Source organism: Pristis pectinata, chromosome 5 (genome assembly GCF_009764475.1).
Source record: "Pristis pectinata isolate sPriPec2 chromosome 5, sPriPec2.1.pri, whole genome shotgun sequence".
NCBI classification, from domain to species: Eukaryota; Metazoa; Chordata; class Chondrichthyes; order Rhinopristiformes; family Pristidae; genus Pristis; species Pristis pectinata.
In genome coordinates this window covers 65,505,059-65,527,562 of record NC_067409.1, presented here as the reverse complement: position 1 = coordinate 65,527,562, position 22,504 = coordinate 65,505,059, and the positions used below count along the sequence as shown (strand labels likewise).

Below are 22,504 nucleotides of genomic sequence, written 5' to 3'. Positions count from 1 at the left end.
ACCATGATGAGGTAGATTGAGAAATTAAGAATTCATCTTTACCATATAAGAGGTCCATTCAAGAGTCTTATAACAGTGGGATACAAGCCACTGTTCTCAAGTTACAAACTATAATTAAGACAGTTCTCTACAGAGATGTATAGAAAATTGTTTTACTTTGAGATAGTGTGATCTTCAACTTTACAATGCCCTTTTTTAGGTGTAGATGAATGTCTTGCCTTTAGTTTTGCAGATTTGAACGAGTTCAAGCTCCCCACCTACAGGCCACAAAAAACATTGCATCATTGTCCCTTCATAAAGTGCCATGCAATTTCAAACCCAGACGGAAAGGAATTCTTGGAATGATTCATCATGGTGATCCTGGCATCCACATCGTGAAATCCGGGCTACGTAAGAAATCAGTGCCATCCATTACGTAATACAAATAAAAGAGAGGGTTACCAACAAAATTATGAAAATCTATCAGGGTAGAGTGACCTTATGTTTACGTGTAGAGAACTCTCTGCATGCCACACGGAGGAATGTTAGTCTGGGAGGATCTTACTATCAAAATGAATCACTTCCAATTTCCTGCTCACTCATTTAAGTGAAAGGAAGAACGGGCAAGGTTGTATGTACAATCCATCTTGGACTCTTTTCCTCCATGATTTGTACCCAGGAGCAATAATAGAACAATCTGCTCTGTTCTGCTTTGCATTTTAGCAATATCTTTAGATAACTTCTGGGACTAAAAGGGTATGAATTTTGTGGTGAACAAAATGCTTGGTGAAATTCCACTGGGCCTATCCAGCAGGACTTCCCAAGATTTACTTTATTACATTTCACAGCAAGTTCCTGGCACGGATTGGGCCTGGCTATGGAAGCTTGCTGTGAACAGAGGCAGGAAATAACATAAGGCTGCAGTTCTTAAAATCTGCAGCTGCAATTTAAAGGGACTGCAGGAAGGAACTTTGTGTTTGAACTTGCATTTGGAGTATTTCTAGACATAAGGTAGAAAACAGTCTCTTTTTTATTAGTCACAAAACATCACTCGGATACTTTCACAAGATTTTTTTTTAAAACCATCATTAGTGTACAATGAATGGGTTGGTTTCAGCAACTCACCATATCCACCAATCAAAATTTCCTCTTCTCCACACACACCACCAATGTTGTGCAGACAACACATACAGCTTAAGATCGTCCACCACAACTTAGAGCAATCAAACATGGAGCTGCTGCAGATTCTGGTAGAACTGGGTATTTATTTGCACAATTCTAATTCACAAATTGGAACGGGTCCTGAAAACCTTTGGCTTTGCTAGGTTCAAATTAGATTCTTTTTCTTGAGTTAGGTATAATGGGAACATTCAGAAAGATGGCACTGGGCCTTTAAGGGTATTCAAGAGAAGTTATTATGTGTCATAGGGTTGAATAATTTTAATTCAAATATGCTTCAAAAAGTTTTCAAAATAAATAAACATTACTCTTGATTCATTCTTGGCACCAATAGAGGAGTCCCAGTTTGACAGGGGTGCAGTCCAAAGTACGACTAAAGCAAAGCAAGAATTTGTTGGGGCAATTAGCTTGAACTGCAAAGAAACACCTTCGACTGGCTAAGCCTTTTAGTGCAAGTGCCGCAAATTTCCAGAGGCAGTTTTCCTCTAATGAAAGTGAAGTAAGACCAAACTACTGATTGCCATCTTGATGCCATGCTACATTGGTCATCTATCATGGCATTAGTTACAGGAAGACCACATGGCAAAAGGTTAAACATCCTGTGGCCTGTGACATCCATGGGCAGTATTCTGTGAATGACCTGGTAACTGGTTGGATTGTGGTTGGAGGAGTTGATATAGCTCGTTGAACACTTCATTTGGTGAAGTAGAGGCGTCAAAGACATTCTTCCTCACTATTGCTGGGAAGTGAGAAAGGCTCACTGTGGGTGTGGTCTCCTCCCTCATCTCCCAGCTACTCCTGTCTGCTCTTCCTCATCCTTCTGATACAATGGTCAGTCTCCCATGACAGCATTATAGCTGCCATGAAAGCTGATGAAAACAATACAGTACAAATAAGAAAGCAAGCAATAACTTGTAAAAGGGAGAAAAGGCCAAGGAGTCAATGAGTAGCCAAGAAGAATAAACCAGGATACAGATTGCAGGGAATGGATTAACCATTTCAATGCCCTGCTAAAGGCTGCTTGCTGCTGATTAGCACCATGGCCGCTGAACAACCTAATCATGAGCATCTCAAATGTTGGTGCAGATCAACTTCTCGATTGTATGAGTATGTTAAAATGATAATGAGGATCTTAGGTAACTCCAGCAAGCTTATGGAGGAGATTCATTATGGATGATGAATATGGAATATTTCAGTGAATGTCAAGTTAGTCATGGCTGGCTCTTTAATGCTGGGGGAGAAAATAGGGTCCACATGTTTTATTGTGGTTAAATTTTCTTGCTATCTTATATTCAGATTCAGGACAGGTAAGCCAAATTAAACCCTAATAAACAAATTTCATGACTTCAAACACAGCTTGAAAATTTAATAACATATGCACAATATTATTACTGCATCTCCAATAGTAATACGTGTTTAAGGCTGGGATTGCTTTCACACTATTAGACATTAAGATATTTAAACAATTTACCGTGGTAATGCATTCACGTACTGGCCAGTGGGAACACAGCACTTTTTGAAACACAGCACATTAATCTCTGTCCAAATACTCTGTTCTACTTCTCAGTCTGAGTGATCTGTGAAATTTAACAGTGAGCGGACTAATGTCAGCCTTCGGACAGAATCCCACACAGAGACAAAGGATGAACAGAACGCTAAGTTCTTCCAAATGAATGATACTTGAAATACCTTCAAAGAGAACATTCTCCAAACCCCTGGAATAGGGGAATCCTCCAAAATAGTTCCCAGAATTATGAGTAATGTTCAACTGAAATTTTATGCTGATTTAACAACTAAATTATTAAGAAAGAGCTGAGAAACCTTATTAGTCTGATGTGCTGGTCCTTCTGACTGGAACTACTGCCTGTTGGGTCTGGAGACACCTTATCCTGGAAACTTGTAGATCAAAAATGCTAAAAATGGGATAAAGAGTCATATTCCAGACTAGAAAGATTGACTTTTATTCGAAGGAGTGGGATAGTTACACATGAGTTGATTGGAGCACATTTTATTCCTAATCTACTTTCTGCAGTCTGTGGTTCTTGTAAATTGCGCTCAGCATTTCAATTAGAAAATTACAGTCAGGGTCATTCTGTCCAGGTGGGAGCAGCTCCAGTGGAGATGTCCCTTGATACAAGCTAGATCTCCTGTGCATCACACATAAAAATACTGAAGAATGAGACAGTGGGTTGGAGCGATAGAAAAATAAGCACTTCAGGACTTGTCACGATACTAGAATCTCAGCAACTCCTTTGAATAAAAGCCTAGCACTTTGATTAAAAATATAAATCTAAATTACACTTTTTCTAGGCCACCTGGCCTTAAAATAGTTTTCCATTTAGGCAATGGAAATCAATTATAATATGTGGACACACAAGAGAATTAGGAATCTGGAGCAACAAGCGATCTGCGGGAGGAACTCAGCGAGTCAAGCAGCATCTGTGGGGGAGAGGAATTGTCGACGTTTCGGTCGAAACCCTACATCAGAACTGAGAGTGATTGGTGGACTAAGGAGGGGTGAAATATGACAGGCAGGTTGCACCAGAAAGGGGAGGACACCAGGGGTGGAGTTGGGAGACAGTGGCAGGTGAATGATAGATGGAGGCAGACAAAGAGGAGGAGAAGAAAACTGAGAGACAGATGGAGCGAGGTGGGGGGAGGGGAATGTGGAGGTTGGAGACATAGAACATAGAACAGTACAACACCGGACAGGACATTTGGCCCATGATGCTGTGCCGATCTTGAGGCCATTTATACTAAATGTCCTCCTGTGTATCATACATATCCCTCCATTCCCTTCATATTCATGTGTCTACTGAAAAGCCTCTTAAACTTCACCCAACTGCCGATTCCACTACTACCCCTGGTAACCTATACCACCCTCTGCATAAAAAAAGACTTGCCCCTCATGTCACCTTTAAACTTCTGCCCTCTAACCTTAAAAGCATGTCCTCAGGTGTTTGATATTTCTACCCTGGGGAAAAGATTCTGACTGTCTAGCCGATCTATGCCTCTCATAATCATAAAAACCTTCTCAGGTCTCCTCTCAACCTCCGATGCTCTAAGGAGAACAACCCAAGTTTGTCCAATCTGTCCTTATAGCTCCAATCCAGCCAGCATCCCGGTAAACCTCTTCTCCACCCTCTCCATAGTCTCCACATCCTTCCTATAATGGGGCGACCAGAACTGCACCCAATACTCCAAGTGTTGTCTAACTAAAGTTTTATATAGCTGCAGCATGACTTCCTTACTCTTGTACTCAACTTGCCTACCAGTGAAGGCAAGCACGCCATTTGCCTTCCTTACCACCTTATCCACTTGCGTAGCCACTTTCAGTGAACTATGGACCTGGTGCCCAAGATCCCTTTGTACCTCAATGCTATTAAGGGGCCTACCATTAACTGTATACTGGGGCTGAGGGAATAAATGTTCAGAATGATGGATGAAATGTCAATCAAATAGGCTACATTTTTTCTCTATCGTATTGAACTTCTTAATGTTGGTGCTGCACTTATCCAGTCAAGTGGAAAGTATTCCATCAAGCTCCTGACTTGTACTTTATGGGCGGTGGAAAGGCTTTGGGGACTTTAAGTCATTGCTGCAGGATACCAAGCCTCCAACCTGCTTTTGTGGGCTCAATATTCATTTGGCTGGTCTAAATGAGTTTCTGGTCAATAGTGATCTCCAGAATTTTTATTGTTGGGGACTCAGCAACAGTAAAGCTATTGATTGTCAAGAGTAGCAGCTAAGATTCTCTCAATAACATTCAATAACATTCACAGCACAAAATTGCCCAACACTAGTCATTATTAGGCACTTTTGTGGTGTGAATGTTACTGGATACTTATCTGCCCATTCTGAATGTTGACTAGCAACAATGTGCTAGAGGAACTCAGCGGGTCATGCCGCATCTGTGGGAGGAAAGAAATTGTTGGTGTTTCTGGTCAAAACCCTGCACCAGAGTGGAGAGCCGAGGTGGCCGGCATAAAGAGGAGAAGAGGAGTGGTGAGAAAGGATTCCAAGGTGATTGGTGACTGAGGAAGGGTGAAAGATTTCAGGCAGGTAGTGCCAGGTAGGGGAGGTGAGTGGGGGTAGAGTTGGGAGACTGTGCCAGGTGAATGGTAGATGGAGGCAGACACAGAGAGAGAGGAAAAAGGAAAACAACAGCTGGAGCAAGGTGGGGGGAGGGGAGTGTGAAGTTAGGAGACAGCTGCTGGAGGAAGATAAGCAGGAACACAAAGCACTACCAGAGACGGATTCGAATAAGTAAAGGAGGTGAGAATGGGAACCGTTGGGGAGAGGTGAACAATAGTTGGAACTAGATTGGGGAGTGGAGCTGGGGGGGATCCTGTGTGTGAAGTGGGTAGATGGAGCCAGGAGGGGGAAGGGGATGAAGATGGATGAAGGGGGTTGGGGGAAGTGTGGGAAAGGGGAAAATAATGGATTGAACGTTGACTAAGTCCTGCTGCTTGCAGGCATGGGCTGCTTCATTCTCTGAGGGATTGCAATTGGAATTGAAGATTGTGCAAACATCAGCAAATGTCCCCATTTCTAACCTTGTAATGAAAGGAAGGTCATTGATGAAGCAGTTGTAGATGGTTGAGACTTGGAGACTACTGTAAAGAACTCTTACAGTGATGTCCTAGGATTGGGATGATTGACTGCCAACAATTATAATCGTTTCCCTGTGTGCAAAGTATGACTCCAACCATTTGAGTGCTTTCCCCATGTTGTTGGTTAACTTGAGTTTAATGAACTAGGCATCAGTCAGCAGATTATTGATGAGTAAAGTTTGAAGATGACACCAACATTGGTGGCATGGTGAACAGTGAAGAAGGTTGTCTAAGTTTACAACAGAATCTAAAACAACTGGGAAAGTAAGCAAGGGAATGGTGTTGGAATTTAACTTATGCAAGTCAGAAGTGATACATTGTGGAAGTTAAACTTAGGCCAGGCATAGCTTTAAAGTGAGAGGGGAAATATTTAAAGGGATCTGAATGGCTTTTTTCACACAGAGGGTGGTGGGTATATAGAATGAGCTGCCAGAGGAAGTGATAGAGGCAGGTACAATTATAACAATTAAAACACATTTGGAAAGATGCATGGATAGGGAAGGTTTAGAGAGAAGTGGGCCGAGTACAGGCAAATGAGATTAGCATAGATAAGTATCTTGGTTGCCATGGACAGATTGGGTTGAAGGGCTTGCTTCCATACAGTAGACGCTCTACGAATCTATAAATGCTGCCTGGCAGCATTGTTGATGATGCCTTCCATCATATAGCTAGTGATTGAGACTGACTGGCCAGCAATGAGCCAGACTGAATTTTCTCTGTTTCTTGTGAACAGAACATACCTGAACAACTCTCCACATTGTTTGGTAGATGCTAGTGTAGTAGTATATTGGGTAGTTTGATTTAGAAATTGAACTTACTAGGAAAAAGCAACAGTTCCACACCTATCTAAAAACATTTCTCCTCTTCAGCAAGTTTCTTGTTCCAGGACAAATGGAAAGGCTCCAAACTTGCTGACTGCTCCTCAGTATAAGCCTTTTCAAGCCCAGTGGGAGAGCTCACACTTTCTACAATCCTCCAGAAACTACTCTCGGATTTTGCCTGCTGAACCTGTAGCGGGATCGATCTGGTGCTGGAACACTGAGTTTATTCCGTTTAATGGGAAGGAATGTTGTGAAGAACATATAAGTATTATGTAGTTACTTTTCTTTAATTGGGATCACTTAATATTTTTAACTATTTCTAAGTGTTTTAAGTGTCTTAATTTTGTTACATTTTAAAAAATAGTCTTTTATTCTTCATCCTTTCATTACCACTTCATGATTTTTGTATACCTTTGAATGTTTGGAACAATCAAGTGTGTTAATTCTGTTATTTTTAAAATATTATTTTATTCTTTGTTGTTTCACTTTTAAACGATTTTTATACACTTTTGAATGTTAGGAACATGGAGGCATATTGAAAATCCTTGACAGTTTTTGACAGCCAGCTTATCCTGGGAAGTGACTTTGATAGCTGTCAAGGTTAATTTTTCAGCTATTTCACGGGTGATTTGTTCTGTAATGCCCCCCCCCCCCCCATTCCCCCCCAAATGGCAGCATTTTGGCAAAAATAGCCCTGCTTCTACACAGAACATTGCCATCCAGTATCAGGATAGCTTTGGGAATATGTATACATGTGGAAAAGCTAAGTCTGTACTCACCATGCACATCAGCAGCACACTGAGTGAGACTACTTCTCATTCTTCTAAAGTCATTGTGTCTTCCTCAAAATTTCTTCATGGAACAATCCTTTCATCTCAGGAATCTATCTACACTGCAATGACTCTAAGGCACATACATACTTCCCTGGGCATGAAGACCAAAACACTTGGAGAGCTCCAAGCAGTTATCTCATCAGAGCTCTATATGGATGTAGCTGGGTTTCAACCGGTAGCAAGTACAGGTTAATTATGCTCATCAACAAACTGCATGATAACAACATTTTCTAAGTGGTGCAAACCAAGCAGCACATGTCTGACACAGGCATGTGTGCTATTATGTCATCCTTGTTGTAATGCATCAATATCCCAGGACTTTATCATTGCATTACTTATTTAATACATTTATTTAATTGCCCTAACCTTTGAGCAAAAAGGTTGTAGGTTCATCACAATTCAGAGATTTGAGCACAAAACCTTGGCTGACCCTTCAGCGTAGTACTGAGATAGTAATGTAAATGTAAACAGATCTAATTTTGTAAAAGAGTGGGGAGATCTTTCCAGTGTTCTGGCCAATATCCCTCTTAATCAACGTCACAACATCAGACTGTTCTGGTCACATATCTCGTTGCTTTTGAGGCAGTTTGCTCTGTGCAAATTGGGTGCCGTGATTTGTCACTGTAACTGTCCTCATTAGCTTTAAAGTTGCTTTAGAATATCCTGAGGCCATACAAGTTGCTAAATAAATGTAAATCTTTCTTTCTTTCTTATTCTGATAAACTCCAGTTGCATTCCCTTGTTCCACTGCTCAGTCATCCTAAATTCTGCTGCCAAATGGGCTGAAGGGCCTGTTTCTGTGCTGTATGAGTCTACAACCAAGTCCCATTCATCCATCAACTCTGTGTTTCCTAATTTGACACCACTGTTGTTGGTAGAATCTCAGATGGCGAGGAAGAGGCATACAGGAGTGAGATAGATTGGCTGGTTGAGTGGTGTCACAACAACCTTGCACTCAACGTCAGCAAGACCAAGGAATTGATTGTGGACTTCAGGAAAGGGAAGTCGGGAGAACACACACCAGTCCTCATTGAGGGGGTTAGCGGTGGAAAGGGTGAGCAGTTTCAAGTTCCTGGGTGTCAACATCTCAGAGGACCTATCCTGGGTTCAACACATTGATGTAATCACAAAGAAGGCACACCAGTAGCTGTACTTCGTTAGGAATTTGAGGAGATTTGGTATGTCACCAAAGGCTCTTACAAATTTCCACGGATGTACGGTGGAGAGCGTTCTTGGTATCGGTATTGGTATTGGTTTATTATTGTCACTTGTACCGAGGTACAGTGAAAAACTTGTCTTACAAACCGATCTTACAGGTCAATTCATTACAGTGCAGTTACATCAAGTTAGTACAGAGTGCATTGATGTAGCACAGGTAAAAAAAATAACAGAACAGAGTAAAGTGTCACAGCTATAGAGAAAGTGCAGTGCAATAAGGTGCAAGGTCACAACAAGGTAGGTCGTGAGGTCATGAGGTCATAGGTCATAGTCCATCTCATTGTATAAGGGAACTGTTCAATAGTCTTATCACAGTGGGGTAGAAGCTGTCCTTAAGTCTGGTGGTACGTGCCCTCAGGCACCTGTATCTTCTACCCGATGGAAAAGTAGAGAAGAGAGAATGTCCCAGGTGGGTGGGTTCTTTGATTATGCTGGCTGCTTCACCAAGACAACAAGAGGTAAAGACAGAGTCCAAGGAGGGGAGACTGGTGTCCGTGATGCGTTGGGCTGTGTCCACAACTCTCTGCAGCTTCTTGCGGTCTTGGGCAGAGCAGTTGCCATACCAAGCCGTGATACATCCTGATAAGATGCTTTCTATGGTGCATCGGTAAAAGTTGGTGAGAGTTCTGAATGGTTTCATCACAGCCCAGTATGGAGCCTCCAATGGACAGGATCACAAGAGGCTGCAGAGGGTTATAGACTTGGCCAGCTCCATCACAGACACAACCCTCCCCACCATTGAGGATATCTCCAAGAGGCAGTGTCCCAAGAAGGTGGCATCTATCATTAAGGGCCATCACCATCCGGGACATGCCCTCTTCTTGTTACCATCAAGGAGGAGATACAGGAGCCTGAAAACCCACACTCAATGATTTAGGAATAGCTTATGCCTTTTTGCCATCAGATTTCTGAATGATCCATGAACCTATGAACAATACCTCATTATTCCCTTTTTCTGCACTATTTATTTATTTTTGTAATTTATAGATTTTTATGCCGCAAAACAACAAATTTCACGTCACATGTCAGTGACAATAAATCTGATTCTGATTCTCCAGTTTTCATACGTTGATTTAAAATAATCATCCTTGATTTCAAATGCTGCTTTGGTCTCACTCGTCTTATCTCTGTAATCTGCTTCAGAAGTTTAACTCTTTGACACGTCTGCACTTCACCAATTCTGATCTTCTCCGCATTTGCAATTTTAATCTCCATCATTGTCTTGCCTTCAGGAAATCCCTTCCAAAATCTCTTCACCTTTAAAATGCTCCTTAAAATCTACCTCCTTGACAAAATCTTTGATTGCCTATCCTAATATTTTCTGTGTGGCTCTGTGTGATTTTCAGTCAGAGAGCTGGTGAGAAGTGCCTAAGGATGTTTTGGCTATGCTAAAGATGCTATGGCAATGGAAGTTGTCGTCGTAAAAGCACAGATAAGAACAACATTTCCATTCCATTACTTCATTCCTTTGTCCTGTGATGGAATCTCATGCACCAGTTATCTCCAATTTAGAATGATATTACTGGGATCTAAATATATAAGCCTATCTATTTCTTCAGACAAAGAACAAAAGAAATATGATGTGTGGACATGGGAAAGGAGATGGTGAGCATAAATAAACAAGGGGAAGAATCATTCAGAAATATGTAGGCGTTCAATTAAAAAAAAACAAGATATTAATGGAACAGCTACTCAACAGTATGCATTTAATGAGCTGAAAAGAAATAAAATGAAAAATGCAAAACTTCAGTAACTTTTCAGATCTGGTGCCAAAATGCCAAGTGCAAACTTCGTGGATGAACTTGTAATGAAATAAGTGCTAACAAATGCCAGAATGGGAAAATCAACTTGGTTCCAGGAATAAAAAAAACAGCTTCTCTTGAAAAACTTCAACCATGTTCAGGCAATTAACTCCAATTTCTGTATGCTAACATCATCATCACTAATTATACAATGGCTTTTAGTGTGACGTGAAATGTAAATTCAAACAAATCCATGCATGGGCTGAACACAAACTACTACAATCAGGTATTTTGAACTGTCGTGTGAAGAGATCATTAAAGTCTTGCCTCATAAAAACGAACTTTCTTTCCATGAAGTGTTTTCCACAATGTGAAGACTCAAGATTTTTCTGTGGTGGTGGCGGGGGGGGGGGGGGGGGAGCGGTGCAGGGGGTGGGGTGGGGAGGAAGGAACATAATGAATTAGATTCATGCAAACAAATGTTTGGGGGAAAAAAGGTATCCTTGACACTGAGCATTTTTAATGTACAGTTGAGTGAGAAAACTTGCTTGATCTTGCAGCCATCCGTGCTATATTCTCTCAGTGAAACATCCTGAAGGAGTTGATATATGAGAAATAGTCTCTCTGTTAAGGTTGAGGGAAAAGAAGTGCGATAATACCACTTTCTGCATCATTTATAGTACAGGACAGATAGTAATCTGAAAATAGGTTAGACTAGTTGAATTGCATTGCTCGTGGCTGCAGCTTTAGAGGAATCAAACTCTATTCAGCCAAAAGTGGATTCAGCCAAACTTAATTCAGCCAAAGTGGATAAAGACTATCTTATAAGCACTGTTTCTATTTTGTACATGCAGTATAACTGCAGACCTGTGTACAGTAAACAGAAAGTGAAGTTCAAAACAGGAATAACAATATTTGAATATTTAGCTGTCTTTTTGTTTTGCAAGGAGATACTTTATTATGTTAAAAGCACTATATAATGCAAGCTATTATTGCTGTTTTAATCACATGATGGTAATGTATTTCCAGATGTAACTCCAGTTTTGACTACCCAGTAGCAGCACAGGGCCAGGCATCTCTTTGCTGGTCCTGCATTACTCTCAAATCTATTGTGTAATAGTAGTCCCGAAATGTGCTGGCATCTATATCACACATTTGTTTCATTTCGAAGAGACTGCACTGTCAAACTTGACAGTATGCAATTGAAAAGCAAAAAAAAGTTAACTGTTCATGTTTTCAGCATTTTCTGTTTAATTTCAGACTTCAGCATCTTCAGTCCTTTTGCTTTTTAACAGTTGCAAGGACAAAGAATATGCTGTAACTAAATTTTTAACAATGTGCTGAGCCATTACTATTTCTGTACATTGATATCAGACAGTACATCTGATATTGGCACTACTGATATCAAAGGGCAAGGTACAAACCAATCTATTCTGCAGGTTGCAAAATAATCCATTGTGGAACGTGATGTAATGACCCAAGCTTGGATTGATCTGGTAGCGAGCAATTTATATAAAGGTCAGATATTGGACAGGATGTGTAATGATTTGATATTAGGTAGTTATAATGTTGAAAACGGTGCAGGGTTCATGTGGTCTGTTTTTTGTCAGGGCATACAGTATCCATTATTATGATTTATAATTATGGGATATTGGCCAGAGTTCATACTGATTTGAATCTGGGCAGGGTGTACAATGATCTGATATCAGGAAGGATGCACAATGATCCAATATTGAGGAGGAAGTAGAGTAACTTAATAATGAGTGAAAAAATATGTGCAGATTGTGAAGTCATCTAATTATTTTAATAATTCACTATTAAAGAGGAAGTATAATGATCTGATTTTGGGCTAGGTCTGTAATGATCTCTTATTGGGCTGAATGCATAATGACCTGATATGAGGGAGGATATGGTGGCTCAATATTGGTTTGGATGAATAATGATGTGATATCGTGTAGGGCGTATCATGATCCAATGTAGATAGCGGGGTGTAATGATAGGCAGGATGTATAATGATTTTCTTTTGAGCAGGGTATACCATTTCTGAACATAGAAAAAGTGATGAAAAATGATCCAAAATTGTGCAGGGTTTATAATGATCAGACAGACTGGGTTTATAATAATCAAGCAGGTTGTAGAATCATCTCATTACTGAGTAGGGTGAGTGATGGTATATAATGATCCAATATTGGCTGGGATTTATGGTGATCCAACATTGGGCAGGGTGTATAAGGGTATGATTTTGAAAAGAGGGATTAATAATCCAACATTGTATAGTGTGCATAATGCCCTAATATTGGCTAGTGTTCCAAATGATCCAAAATTAATTTCAGTCATCAGTATGGGAGGGATGGGGGGAATTGTATGGTGATATTTATCAGATTATGTTTGGTGACTAATATCAATCAGATTTTCCTGATGTTTATCTCCTTGTGTGAGGTGTATTTCAATCAGATTATGTGTTCCTTGTGGGGTGAAGGTGGTGAATACACCATTCAGTTTGTATTCCTGATGGATGAAGATGCTGTTAGTCAGATTATTTGTGGAGCTGGAGGAGATATAATATGAATCAGATTTTACATTATGGGTGATATTAATCTGATTGCATTGGAGGAAAGGGAAAGATATTAATTGGGAAATACACAGAGGTAAGCAAGTGTGGGCTGGCAAAGCATCCCAATAAGAAAGTGGCTGAAGCTAATATTTGTGATTCAACTGCACTGGTAAGGAATTTACATGAATGTGCTAGTAAGAAATTTAAGTTGCATTCACCCCTAGAAATACATTATTGGGTTAGTTCAAATTACAGTCTTCTGATTGGTCAAATATGGTTTACGGGCATTGATGTATAATGTAGAGGAATATCTATTTCCCAAAAGATAGACAACTAATACCAAAACAGTATTCACAGTATAACAGTAAAAACAAATATTCCATCACTTATTGTGAGTGGGTATTTTGAATGTAACCAATATGTGGTATCATGTCTAGTAGGGTATGGATTTGGTACTTTTTGTTTATGAAATTAGAGTTTACAGGAGTCAATCAATGAGGTTTACTTAAACCTCCATTTAAAAAAATCTGTTTACCTTAATCCATACAAAATACAATTTCATTAAACTAAAAATTAATTGTACATCTCATATCCAAATAAATGATGAACATACGTATGTGCTTTGTAGTTTCATTATAATTTATGTGTCATTTGGATTAAGTTAATCACAGCTTATTTCCACTGAATGCTTCTTACAAAATTACAAAATACTTCTTACAAAAAAAATACAGATTTCTCAGAACTCTGCCTTGATGGAAAAGGAAGTAGTATTATTTCTATTGAACTACATTTCTGAATCATTCACATGTGAAATCACCATGGAAGGCAGCATTTCAGTTTACTAGCTGCTGAAGCTCTCACCTTTTGTTTGTTACCAGTAGATTTTCATATCCTGATCCTTCCCTGCCTGGCCCACCGTTTCTCACTTTCCTCAAACTTACTCTCATTCAATATTCTGCTGCCTATATCCTAATTCACAGACCACTTCACCTGTTACCACTATGCTCACTGACCTATGTTAGTTCTCAGTCCAGCAACAGTTTGGTTGCAAGATCCTGGTTCTTGTTTTTAAATCCTATCATGACTTTGCTCCTCCCAATCTCTGTATCTTCTTCTAGTCTTATAGCCTTTGAAACCTTTGCACTACTTTATTTACAGAACATAGGACATAGAACAGTACAGCACAGGAACAGGCACTTGGGCCCACAATATCTGAGCTGAACATGATGCCAAATTAAACTAACCCCTTCTGCCTGCACATTATCCATATCCCTCCATTCTCTGCAATATTTGTGTGCCTCTCTAAAAGCTTCTTAAAAGCCATTATCATATCTGCTTCCACCACCACCCCTGGCAGAGTGTTCCAGCCACCCACTACTCGCTGTGTAAAAAAAATCTTGGCCCACCCATTTCCTTTAAACTTTCCCCCTCTCACCTTAGAGCTATGTCATCTCGTATTTGACATTTAACCCTGGGTAAAAGATTCTGACTGTCTACCCTACAAATGACTCTCACAATTTTATAAACTTCTATCAAATCTTTCCTCAGCCTCCACGTTCCAGACTAAACAATCCAAGTTTGTCAAATCTCTCCATATAGCTAATATCCTCGAATACAAGCAGCATCCTGGTAAACCTCTTCTGCACCTTCTTCAAAGCCTCCACATCTTTCCTGTAATGAGAACTGCACACAATACTCCAAGTGCGGCCTAACTACAGCTGTAATATGACTTCCTGACTTATACTCAGTGCCCCGACCAATGAAGGCAAACATGCCATGCGCATTCTTTACCACTCTATCTACTTGTGTTACCACTTGTGGTCTCTTGTGCATCACTGATTTTAATTACTCTATTATTGGTAGAAAAATATACATACCCGCTAAGATCTTATGTTCTGGAATTCACGCCCGGAACCTCTCCAGCTCTCGGGCTCAATCTCATCCTTTCAGGCTCTCCTTAAAACTCACTGTTGTGACCAATTTGGTCATTTGTCTGAATAACTACATGGAGAAATGTTTACAATTTCTTATGAATGGAAACAAACCAAAAAAGGAGATACTGAAACATTTTGCCACAAGAGCATATCATCCTTAACGCAAGAAAACATACCATAAAAGCATTAATAAACTGCATTACAATGTAGTTCAAGATTAACATTTGTTTGATAATGCTCTACGGTATGTTTTCCTGCGTTAAAGATGCTATACTGTTGTGACAAAATGTTTCAGGATCTCCTTTTTGGTTTGTTTTTTTTCTCTAACAATATAAGCATTTCTCTTTGTTGACAATTGCCTTTTATTTTACCAATTTCAAAATGGTACATGCTGATGTACCAAATTTAAATTGGTACAAAACTGTTCAAGATATAACTAATACTTAGCTTCCTGTATGTGGATAGCTCCTACTTATTTAAATAGGCTTTCAATTTGCCAGCAAAGTTAACATGGGCACAGCTCAGATAAAACAAAAAATAGAAAAAGGCACCAGCAGAACTACTGTGGTTAAATTTCCATGGTGATTTTTCCCCTTAGCTGCCTTTACTCTAGAGCAAGAGCTGTTAAAACTACAAAAAGAAGCATTTACATTAAGTGAATGATCAGAAGAATTCTTGCTGAGTTTTCCTACAATAATAATATCTGGCCAAATTCATAGAAAGTGACATTAAATCATTTATATCTGTAGAGCAGTGGGTAGACATTTGCCTTCAATGCCTGACCATTAAGTATTGCTTGGATGGAGTGCATAAACAACAAAAAAATAATCAGAAGTGCGCACAGCACCAGCATAATCAGCCAGATTTTCCTTCAATATTGGAATTTAGAAATCTTCCACTGTATGAAGCGGGTACATATATTTCAAACACTTAAAGGGATGAAATATATTTCAAGCCTATGTTTAGTGATCCATCAGTCAAATAAGAAAGGACAAAGCACTGTCAATCCAGAAGAATGAACATACTCTGGTAGAAAGCAGCAATGAAAGCTAGCCTACCTCAGTTCATCTGTTAATACTCACTAAAGCGAAAAGAAATTGTGAATGAGGAAATCAGGTGAATAATTGTGAGTGTTCAAAAATATAGGTGGGGAGGTAAAGTTCATGCATGACTTGTAAAGTAATTCCAATGTAACTCTCACTGTTGTAAGACTATTTTGTATGGCACAGATAGTGCTTGGAAGTATAGGATTGCAATAAATTTTCACTAGAAGTTTTTTTTAATAAGGTTTCAACCAGTTCATCTATCCTCTCTCCTTTCCATAGTGACCTTTACCCTTGCTTTTCCTAAAATCCAAAAACAGCCAATGTTGATGAAACATATAATGGCTCCTTTCCTGTGCAGTAAAGTCGGCTGTAAAGTCTGGTAATTAAGGTAACCAAGGAGGCTGAGCCCAGCAGGCTAATGGTGCACCAAACACTTTTATAACTTCAAACGATATCAAAGTCACAGGAGTGGGCTCAGAGCTGAACTGGTTTGAATTAAGCTCACTTCCACACGCTCTGCCCAAAGAAAGCTCCAAACTTCTGGATTTCATTACAGCTAATTATCTTATCTTTTTCATCTTAGGCTTGACCCTAAGGCTGGTAGGCAGCTAGTCAGTATGTTTGTGTGGTTGTTTAAGAAAGCCTGTAGTCATTCAATGTCCCGAGGACCTGCTAATTAAAACACTTACCCCCTGCCTCTGATAATTAAATATGATAATAATGCAAGTCCAAATAATCTTACTTACTCTTACCTTAAACTTTATTGTTTACCATATAAAACATTCAAAATGGATTATTTTCATGGTTTGTTCACACAGTTTGATTATGAAAGACCCATTGTTCAGATTTTGAACTTCATATTTACTTCCCATTTGTAGAATTCCTGATTATTGTACAGAAGTGGGGGTTTGAATAATAAAGGCCTGAATTTAACCCTGTCTTCCCAGTAGGAAGCGGGCATGTGAGTGGCAAAGATTGTGGTTGTCTACGTCTTACTACCTTCCTAATAACCTCATGCTCACTGCTATTTTAAATGCTGAGCTTTTGCCAGGGCAGTTGGATCAGACACAGGTAGGCAGGGATCTGATTAATATTCAAATAACAGAATCTGCTGATGTACTTTGGATCCCAATGTGATTTAGTCTTTGGTACCTGGTACCACAGCCATCACTGAAACATCAGTGAGTAATTTGGGACTAGAAAAGGCCAAAGAAATACTTAACTTTTTTATGATTATTTTGTAGAGTGGGAGAATAGATTGTCCCATTACAGCACCTCCTGCAACCTTGATTTTCCAATCATGCTTGGCTACAAACTTGTCAACCTTACCTCACAAGTTACTTCTATGTTGGGAATAATTCCCTTGAGTACCTGGCAGCAGCATTTTGATGAATAAAATGCTGCTCACCAGGTTTGAGTGGTAGTTAGTTTTGGAAACATTTAAGGTGGTCCAATCAGCAAGCTGATGCCGTGCTGAGTATTTCCTGCCTACCAAGGTCCTTGTTTTGTACACCAAGCCCTAAATAAAAATCAGGATTGCAACATTTGGTCAAATTTGGTCAAACCTTGACAAGATAGGAGAATCAATCTCAAAAGCAAAATTGTTTCTCTGATGCTCTCACACAAAAAATGCTGGAGGAACTTAGCAGATCAGGCAGCATCTATGGAGGAAAATGGGCAGTTGATGTTTTGAGCCAAGACCCATGCTGCCTGATGTGATGAGATCCTCTAGCAGTTTTTGTGTGTTGCCCCAGATTTCCAGCATCTGCGGTCTTTCTTATGTCTCCATTCTCTGATATCCACATTTGTTTATTCAAATATATTGATATTGTCTCCTAAAATACATTTTTTTTCAAAGCGCTGGGAATCCAAGAGGCAGTGCAAGCCCCGAGGAGTGCACTTCCTTCATCCATTACTATTTATTTTGAATGGCATAAAGTAGACAATGTTTTGCAGAGTGGGGATTGGGATAGGTTTGGTTTAACTGAAGTTTATGTGAGTTGACATGGATGAATGCCAAGGAAATTATTGAATAAACTGATGCTCAAGATGATAATAATGAAGATAATATCTCAGTAGCAGTGGGGAAAAGTAATTATGTGATTGAATATTATAAGTGAAAGTAGACAAGATCTTCCTCACATAAAAACATCCAATTAAGTCAAACCTTTCTTCAGGAAGGGGGTAAACAGGATTAAATGCCTGAACATTATTGCATTGTCTAGTAATTCTAAGTGCACAATGTATTCTTGGTCCCCAAAGAGCTAATCCATGCTACCCATGTGCACACTGTAATGTGATATATTGGGATTGATTTTTATCTTCACCACCTGGATGGTTATCTGGGAGGGTGGACTTCATGGCCTTTATAAAAGACACTTTATTTTCATTCCATTGTGGTGGGTAATGTTGCTGGAAAAGATTTCCCATATATTTCCCTTGGAGAGACTGAAGTAAGAGAAAGAGGTTCATGACTAAATTGATTTGCTAGGACACTGGATGCCAAAGGAACTTGGCAAGAACAGTTAATGGAAGAATTTTTGCAGAGTGAGAATTAGAATAGGTTTGGACTAACTGAAGTTTATGTGAGTTGACATGGATGAACGCCAAGGAAACCATTGGACAAATTGATGCTAAAGATGATGATAATGAAGATAAGACCTCAGTGGGAGTGGGGTAAAGTAATTGTGTGCGTGAATAATGTAAGTGAAAGAAGGTAGCTCATTTTTTTGTAGTTATGTATTTTATAGTGATTATACTCAACAATGAGACTTAACAAGATTGAGTGTTGGAAATATAAACAAAGAATGCTGCAAATGCAATTTATGGATGTTATCTAATCCTCAGAAATACAGTATACAGAGGATAGAATTTTTTAATATGAGTGTCATGTTATTAACCTACATTAAGAAGAAAATCACTGTTATGACTACAGTGTGTAGGCAGGATGAATAAAGTGATAATATCAGTGGAATTTTCCCTTCACATGTCTTCCAGGTGGTTAAAACATTCATTGTAATATTTCAGTAGAATTCTGATCATGACTCTTGAATTATCAGAATAATTAAAATGTTTACTGTTGCAAACATACTCAAAGACTTCATCCACACATCAGCTTTGTCCTTGACTGGCGGCTTGAAATTAAATTTTTGGCAAACTACTTCTCAACTGTATGTCTGGCACATGGGTTGGATCCAACACCAAATGTTCCTTAGCTTATTATTTCACAGATTAAAAAAAACTGTATCATAAATATTTTTTATGTATATGATAAAATATTATTTCCATTTATTCAGATTTCTTGATGATTGATTTAATCAGAGCATGAAAGAGAATCATTTCATAATGGCTTCTTATTGTATCTTGAACTATTAGTTTATGGCATTTTCCTATTTTCTGATTGTTCTGCAATGGTGATTAGTGTGGCTGTAGACCAGAGCAAAAATACTGAGTGGGAGCATGCGAACAGGCTGCGATACACTCAAATGGTTTAGATAACATCACACTCAATCATTCAAACTCTTAAAAAAAACTACTGCTCAGAACATTTGCTCTCAAGCAGTTTCTTTTAAGAAACACAATACAATAATCCAGTAGTATCTTGAAATTAAATGTAAATCATTTCTCCATTGTATTTGCATCATTTATTATTGTTATAAACCATAATCTGGACCCTGAGACTTTTTTTAAACATGTCTCTAACTTTGTGTCTTGAAGCAGGAAAATTGGTATGCAGCAACATCACAATGCTAGGGTAAGTTTGTACAGAATGCCAATGCACATTTTCAGAGGTCTTGTACATATCATGCACACTGTATGACACACCACACAGACAACCTAGTTTTCAAAGGGTTGAGACAAAATAAACCCTAATATATATCACTCAGCAAACCTCTTGCCTGACAAACCTTGAATTCTTCAATGAAGCAACATTCCAAGACAATTGTAGAGGACTTTATATTATGCACAAACACCTTCAAAACATATTTGATAAAGTATTAAAGGTAAGATTTTTAATTAAGCTTAAAGCTTTGGATATTTAGGACGAACAAGCGTTCTCGGACTGGGAAGAAATAATGGGTACTGACCAGAGAGGAAATAATAGGATAAATGTGATACACATTGAATGGAATATCCATGACTCTCTATGGTGCCAGCTCTGTTTAATTGATGTCAATAGTTTGGATTCTGAAAGCCTACATTTACCAAATTCAGCAAGATGATGGAATTAAAGGTAGCAAATCAAATTTACTGCAAACGAATGTAAAGTACTCTATGTAGAAAACAAAATTATATTGAAATAGCTAAGGATGAAATGAAGTAAATCTTGATTTGACACTCAATATGCCAAGTTATACATAACAGAAGTCAACAATGCCAAAATAGGTGTTGTACTTGCTGATCTGTCTAGAAAACTGAAGTCAGAGTGAATACTACAAGTCAAACCATCTATTGCTCTGGTTAATGCTCTGAACAACATATTGGCACAGCTTGTGGAGCTGTTTCTTCTCTTCTCCAGTCGTCTAGATTTAATCATGATCTCCAGTGTTGTCTGAGTGAAATTTGCACATTCTCCCTGTGAACTTGTGGGTTTCCTCCAGGTGGGTCTAATTTTCTCCCACATCTCAAGGATGTGTAGGTTGGTAGGTTACTTGACCACTGTAAATTGGCCTTAATGTGTAAGTGAGCAGTAGAATCTGGGGTAAGCTGATGAAATTGCGGGGAGAATAAAGTATGAGGATTTATGTAAATAGGTGCTTAATGGCCAGTGCAGAATTGGAGAGCCTAATGGCCTGTTTCCATGCTGTATGACTCTGACTAGTACACCTTGGCTATTGAATCTGGGTAATGAGAAATATGGGACAGTCAAACACAATGTACAGAACAGCCCTAAGACTGATACCCAGTATCAAATGTCAGAGTTATGAGGAGATACTCAAGAGATTGGAAGGTTCAGGCAAGAATAGATATGATTGATTTGTGATCTTTTAGTTATATATTATTTAGAGCTTAATCTTGAGTTTGACTTTAAATTCTACAGAAGAGCATAGGTTCAATCTCTTAAAAGGTAACTTCAGACTGATATCAGAAAATCCTTCACAGAGATCAATCAACACATGGTTTGGACTTCCAGCTAGAATGCTGGAGACAATTGGCTAAATGCAGCAATATGAAGACTATGTTGTTCGAGATGGATGAAGCAAATCTTCCAAACAATATGAGCCATTTGCCAAACAATTAGTATTCCTTTTTTATTAACTTTGATTGTAAGGTTGTTTAAATCTGTTATTATAAATCTGTTTCCCTTTCTCTAATCTGTTCACTTGGACACAGATCTATTAGTATGCTTGAAATTCTTTCATTGTACAATATAAGCATTCATTTCCATTTTGCTATTTGCAAATAAAAATGAATAACTACATTTCAGACAAAAAATGAAAAATACAATACTGTGAATAGTTCAAGAAGTCTGCAATATATTAAAATACATCTGACACAGATTTAAATCAAACACACTTCTTCAATGTTCTTTGTAAAACAATTTAAAGCTTTGAACTTGATCAAACATCACTACAGGTGGGTACACACCTGAATGCTGTAAGGTATTCCACATCTCCCATAGGAGGATCAAGACCACCTGTCCATGCAATATTCACAGTGAAGCCTTCACCAGGACCACTTCCAACCTGAAAACAGAACAGCTCTAAGAGAAGAAAATACATAATTTTGCTTAAAATACCTTTGAAACCAACTTCAAAGCACATGGCAAAATCAGCCAGATGATGCTTGACAAGCACTGGTTGGGGCCATGCACTTGGTCTGTGCTGGGACACAGTCCCGGTGGACAATTTTGCAATCCACAGCAATTTAAAGTGCAACAGCAGAGAATGAGATAATTAGGAATAATCATGCAATGCAATTAGACCGGAACGATAAAAGAGGCCGATGAGAAATGCAACCTACTTCGTCTGGGGCTCCACTACCAGGGAAGAAGTTTCCTTCATCATAACGGTGGAGGGAAATATAAAGCACCTTGGGGTCATTATAAAAGGCTTGCTGTGTACCGTTACCATGGTGAACATCCTAAAGGTGAAAGGAAACAAATGACAAATGTAATAACGTCTAGCCCTGCTTTAAAGGTCACTTTTGCCTTCCCCCTCCTCCTACTCTCAAACTTCCTGAACCTTCAAACAAATTACTCCTTAATGTGCTCATTTTTTAAGCTTGTTTCTCTATTCAGGAAACCATAGTAAACATGCCCTGGAGACTCCAATAGAGCAGCCACTGAGAAATCCCAGCTCTATTCTCCATTTAGATATTTATATTCTAGGTCCTCGGTGATGGAATCTAGCATCCCACTTTAGACAAGAATTTTATGACTTATTAACTGCCAACAGTTCATAACCCCTCAGGATCAATTAACTGCTTGAATAAACCTCTAAAGCCGCTAAAGAAAATCAAGTGTTACATTACAAAAAACACAGTTTTTTAACATAATCTGTACAGCACAACAATTCAGTGGCTTTCCAATCAATGACAAGTTAAGTTTCCAAAAGTAGCATTTGTGAACTCTATTGCAATAAG

The 22,504-nt window shown here is 38.9% G+C and overlaps 1 protein-coding gene across 1 annotated transcript in view; it reads right to left on the bottom strand.

Moving 5' to 3' along the window:
* LOC127570967 (histone deacetylase 4-like) overlaps positions 1–22,504 on the bottom strand; it is a 106,740-nt gene that overhangs the window by 52,693 nt on the left and 31,543 nt on the right. The window contains exons 8-9 of the mRNA XM_052016935.1: positions 21,884–22,003; positions 21,509–21,606 (exon numbers count right to left, since the gene is read on the bottom strand). Of these exons, the coding sequence (XP_051872895.1) occupies positions 21,509–21,606; positions 21,884–22,003 (218 nt within the window). The remainder of the gene's footprint in view (positions 1–21,508; positions 21,607–21,883; positions 22,004–22,504) is intronic.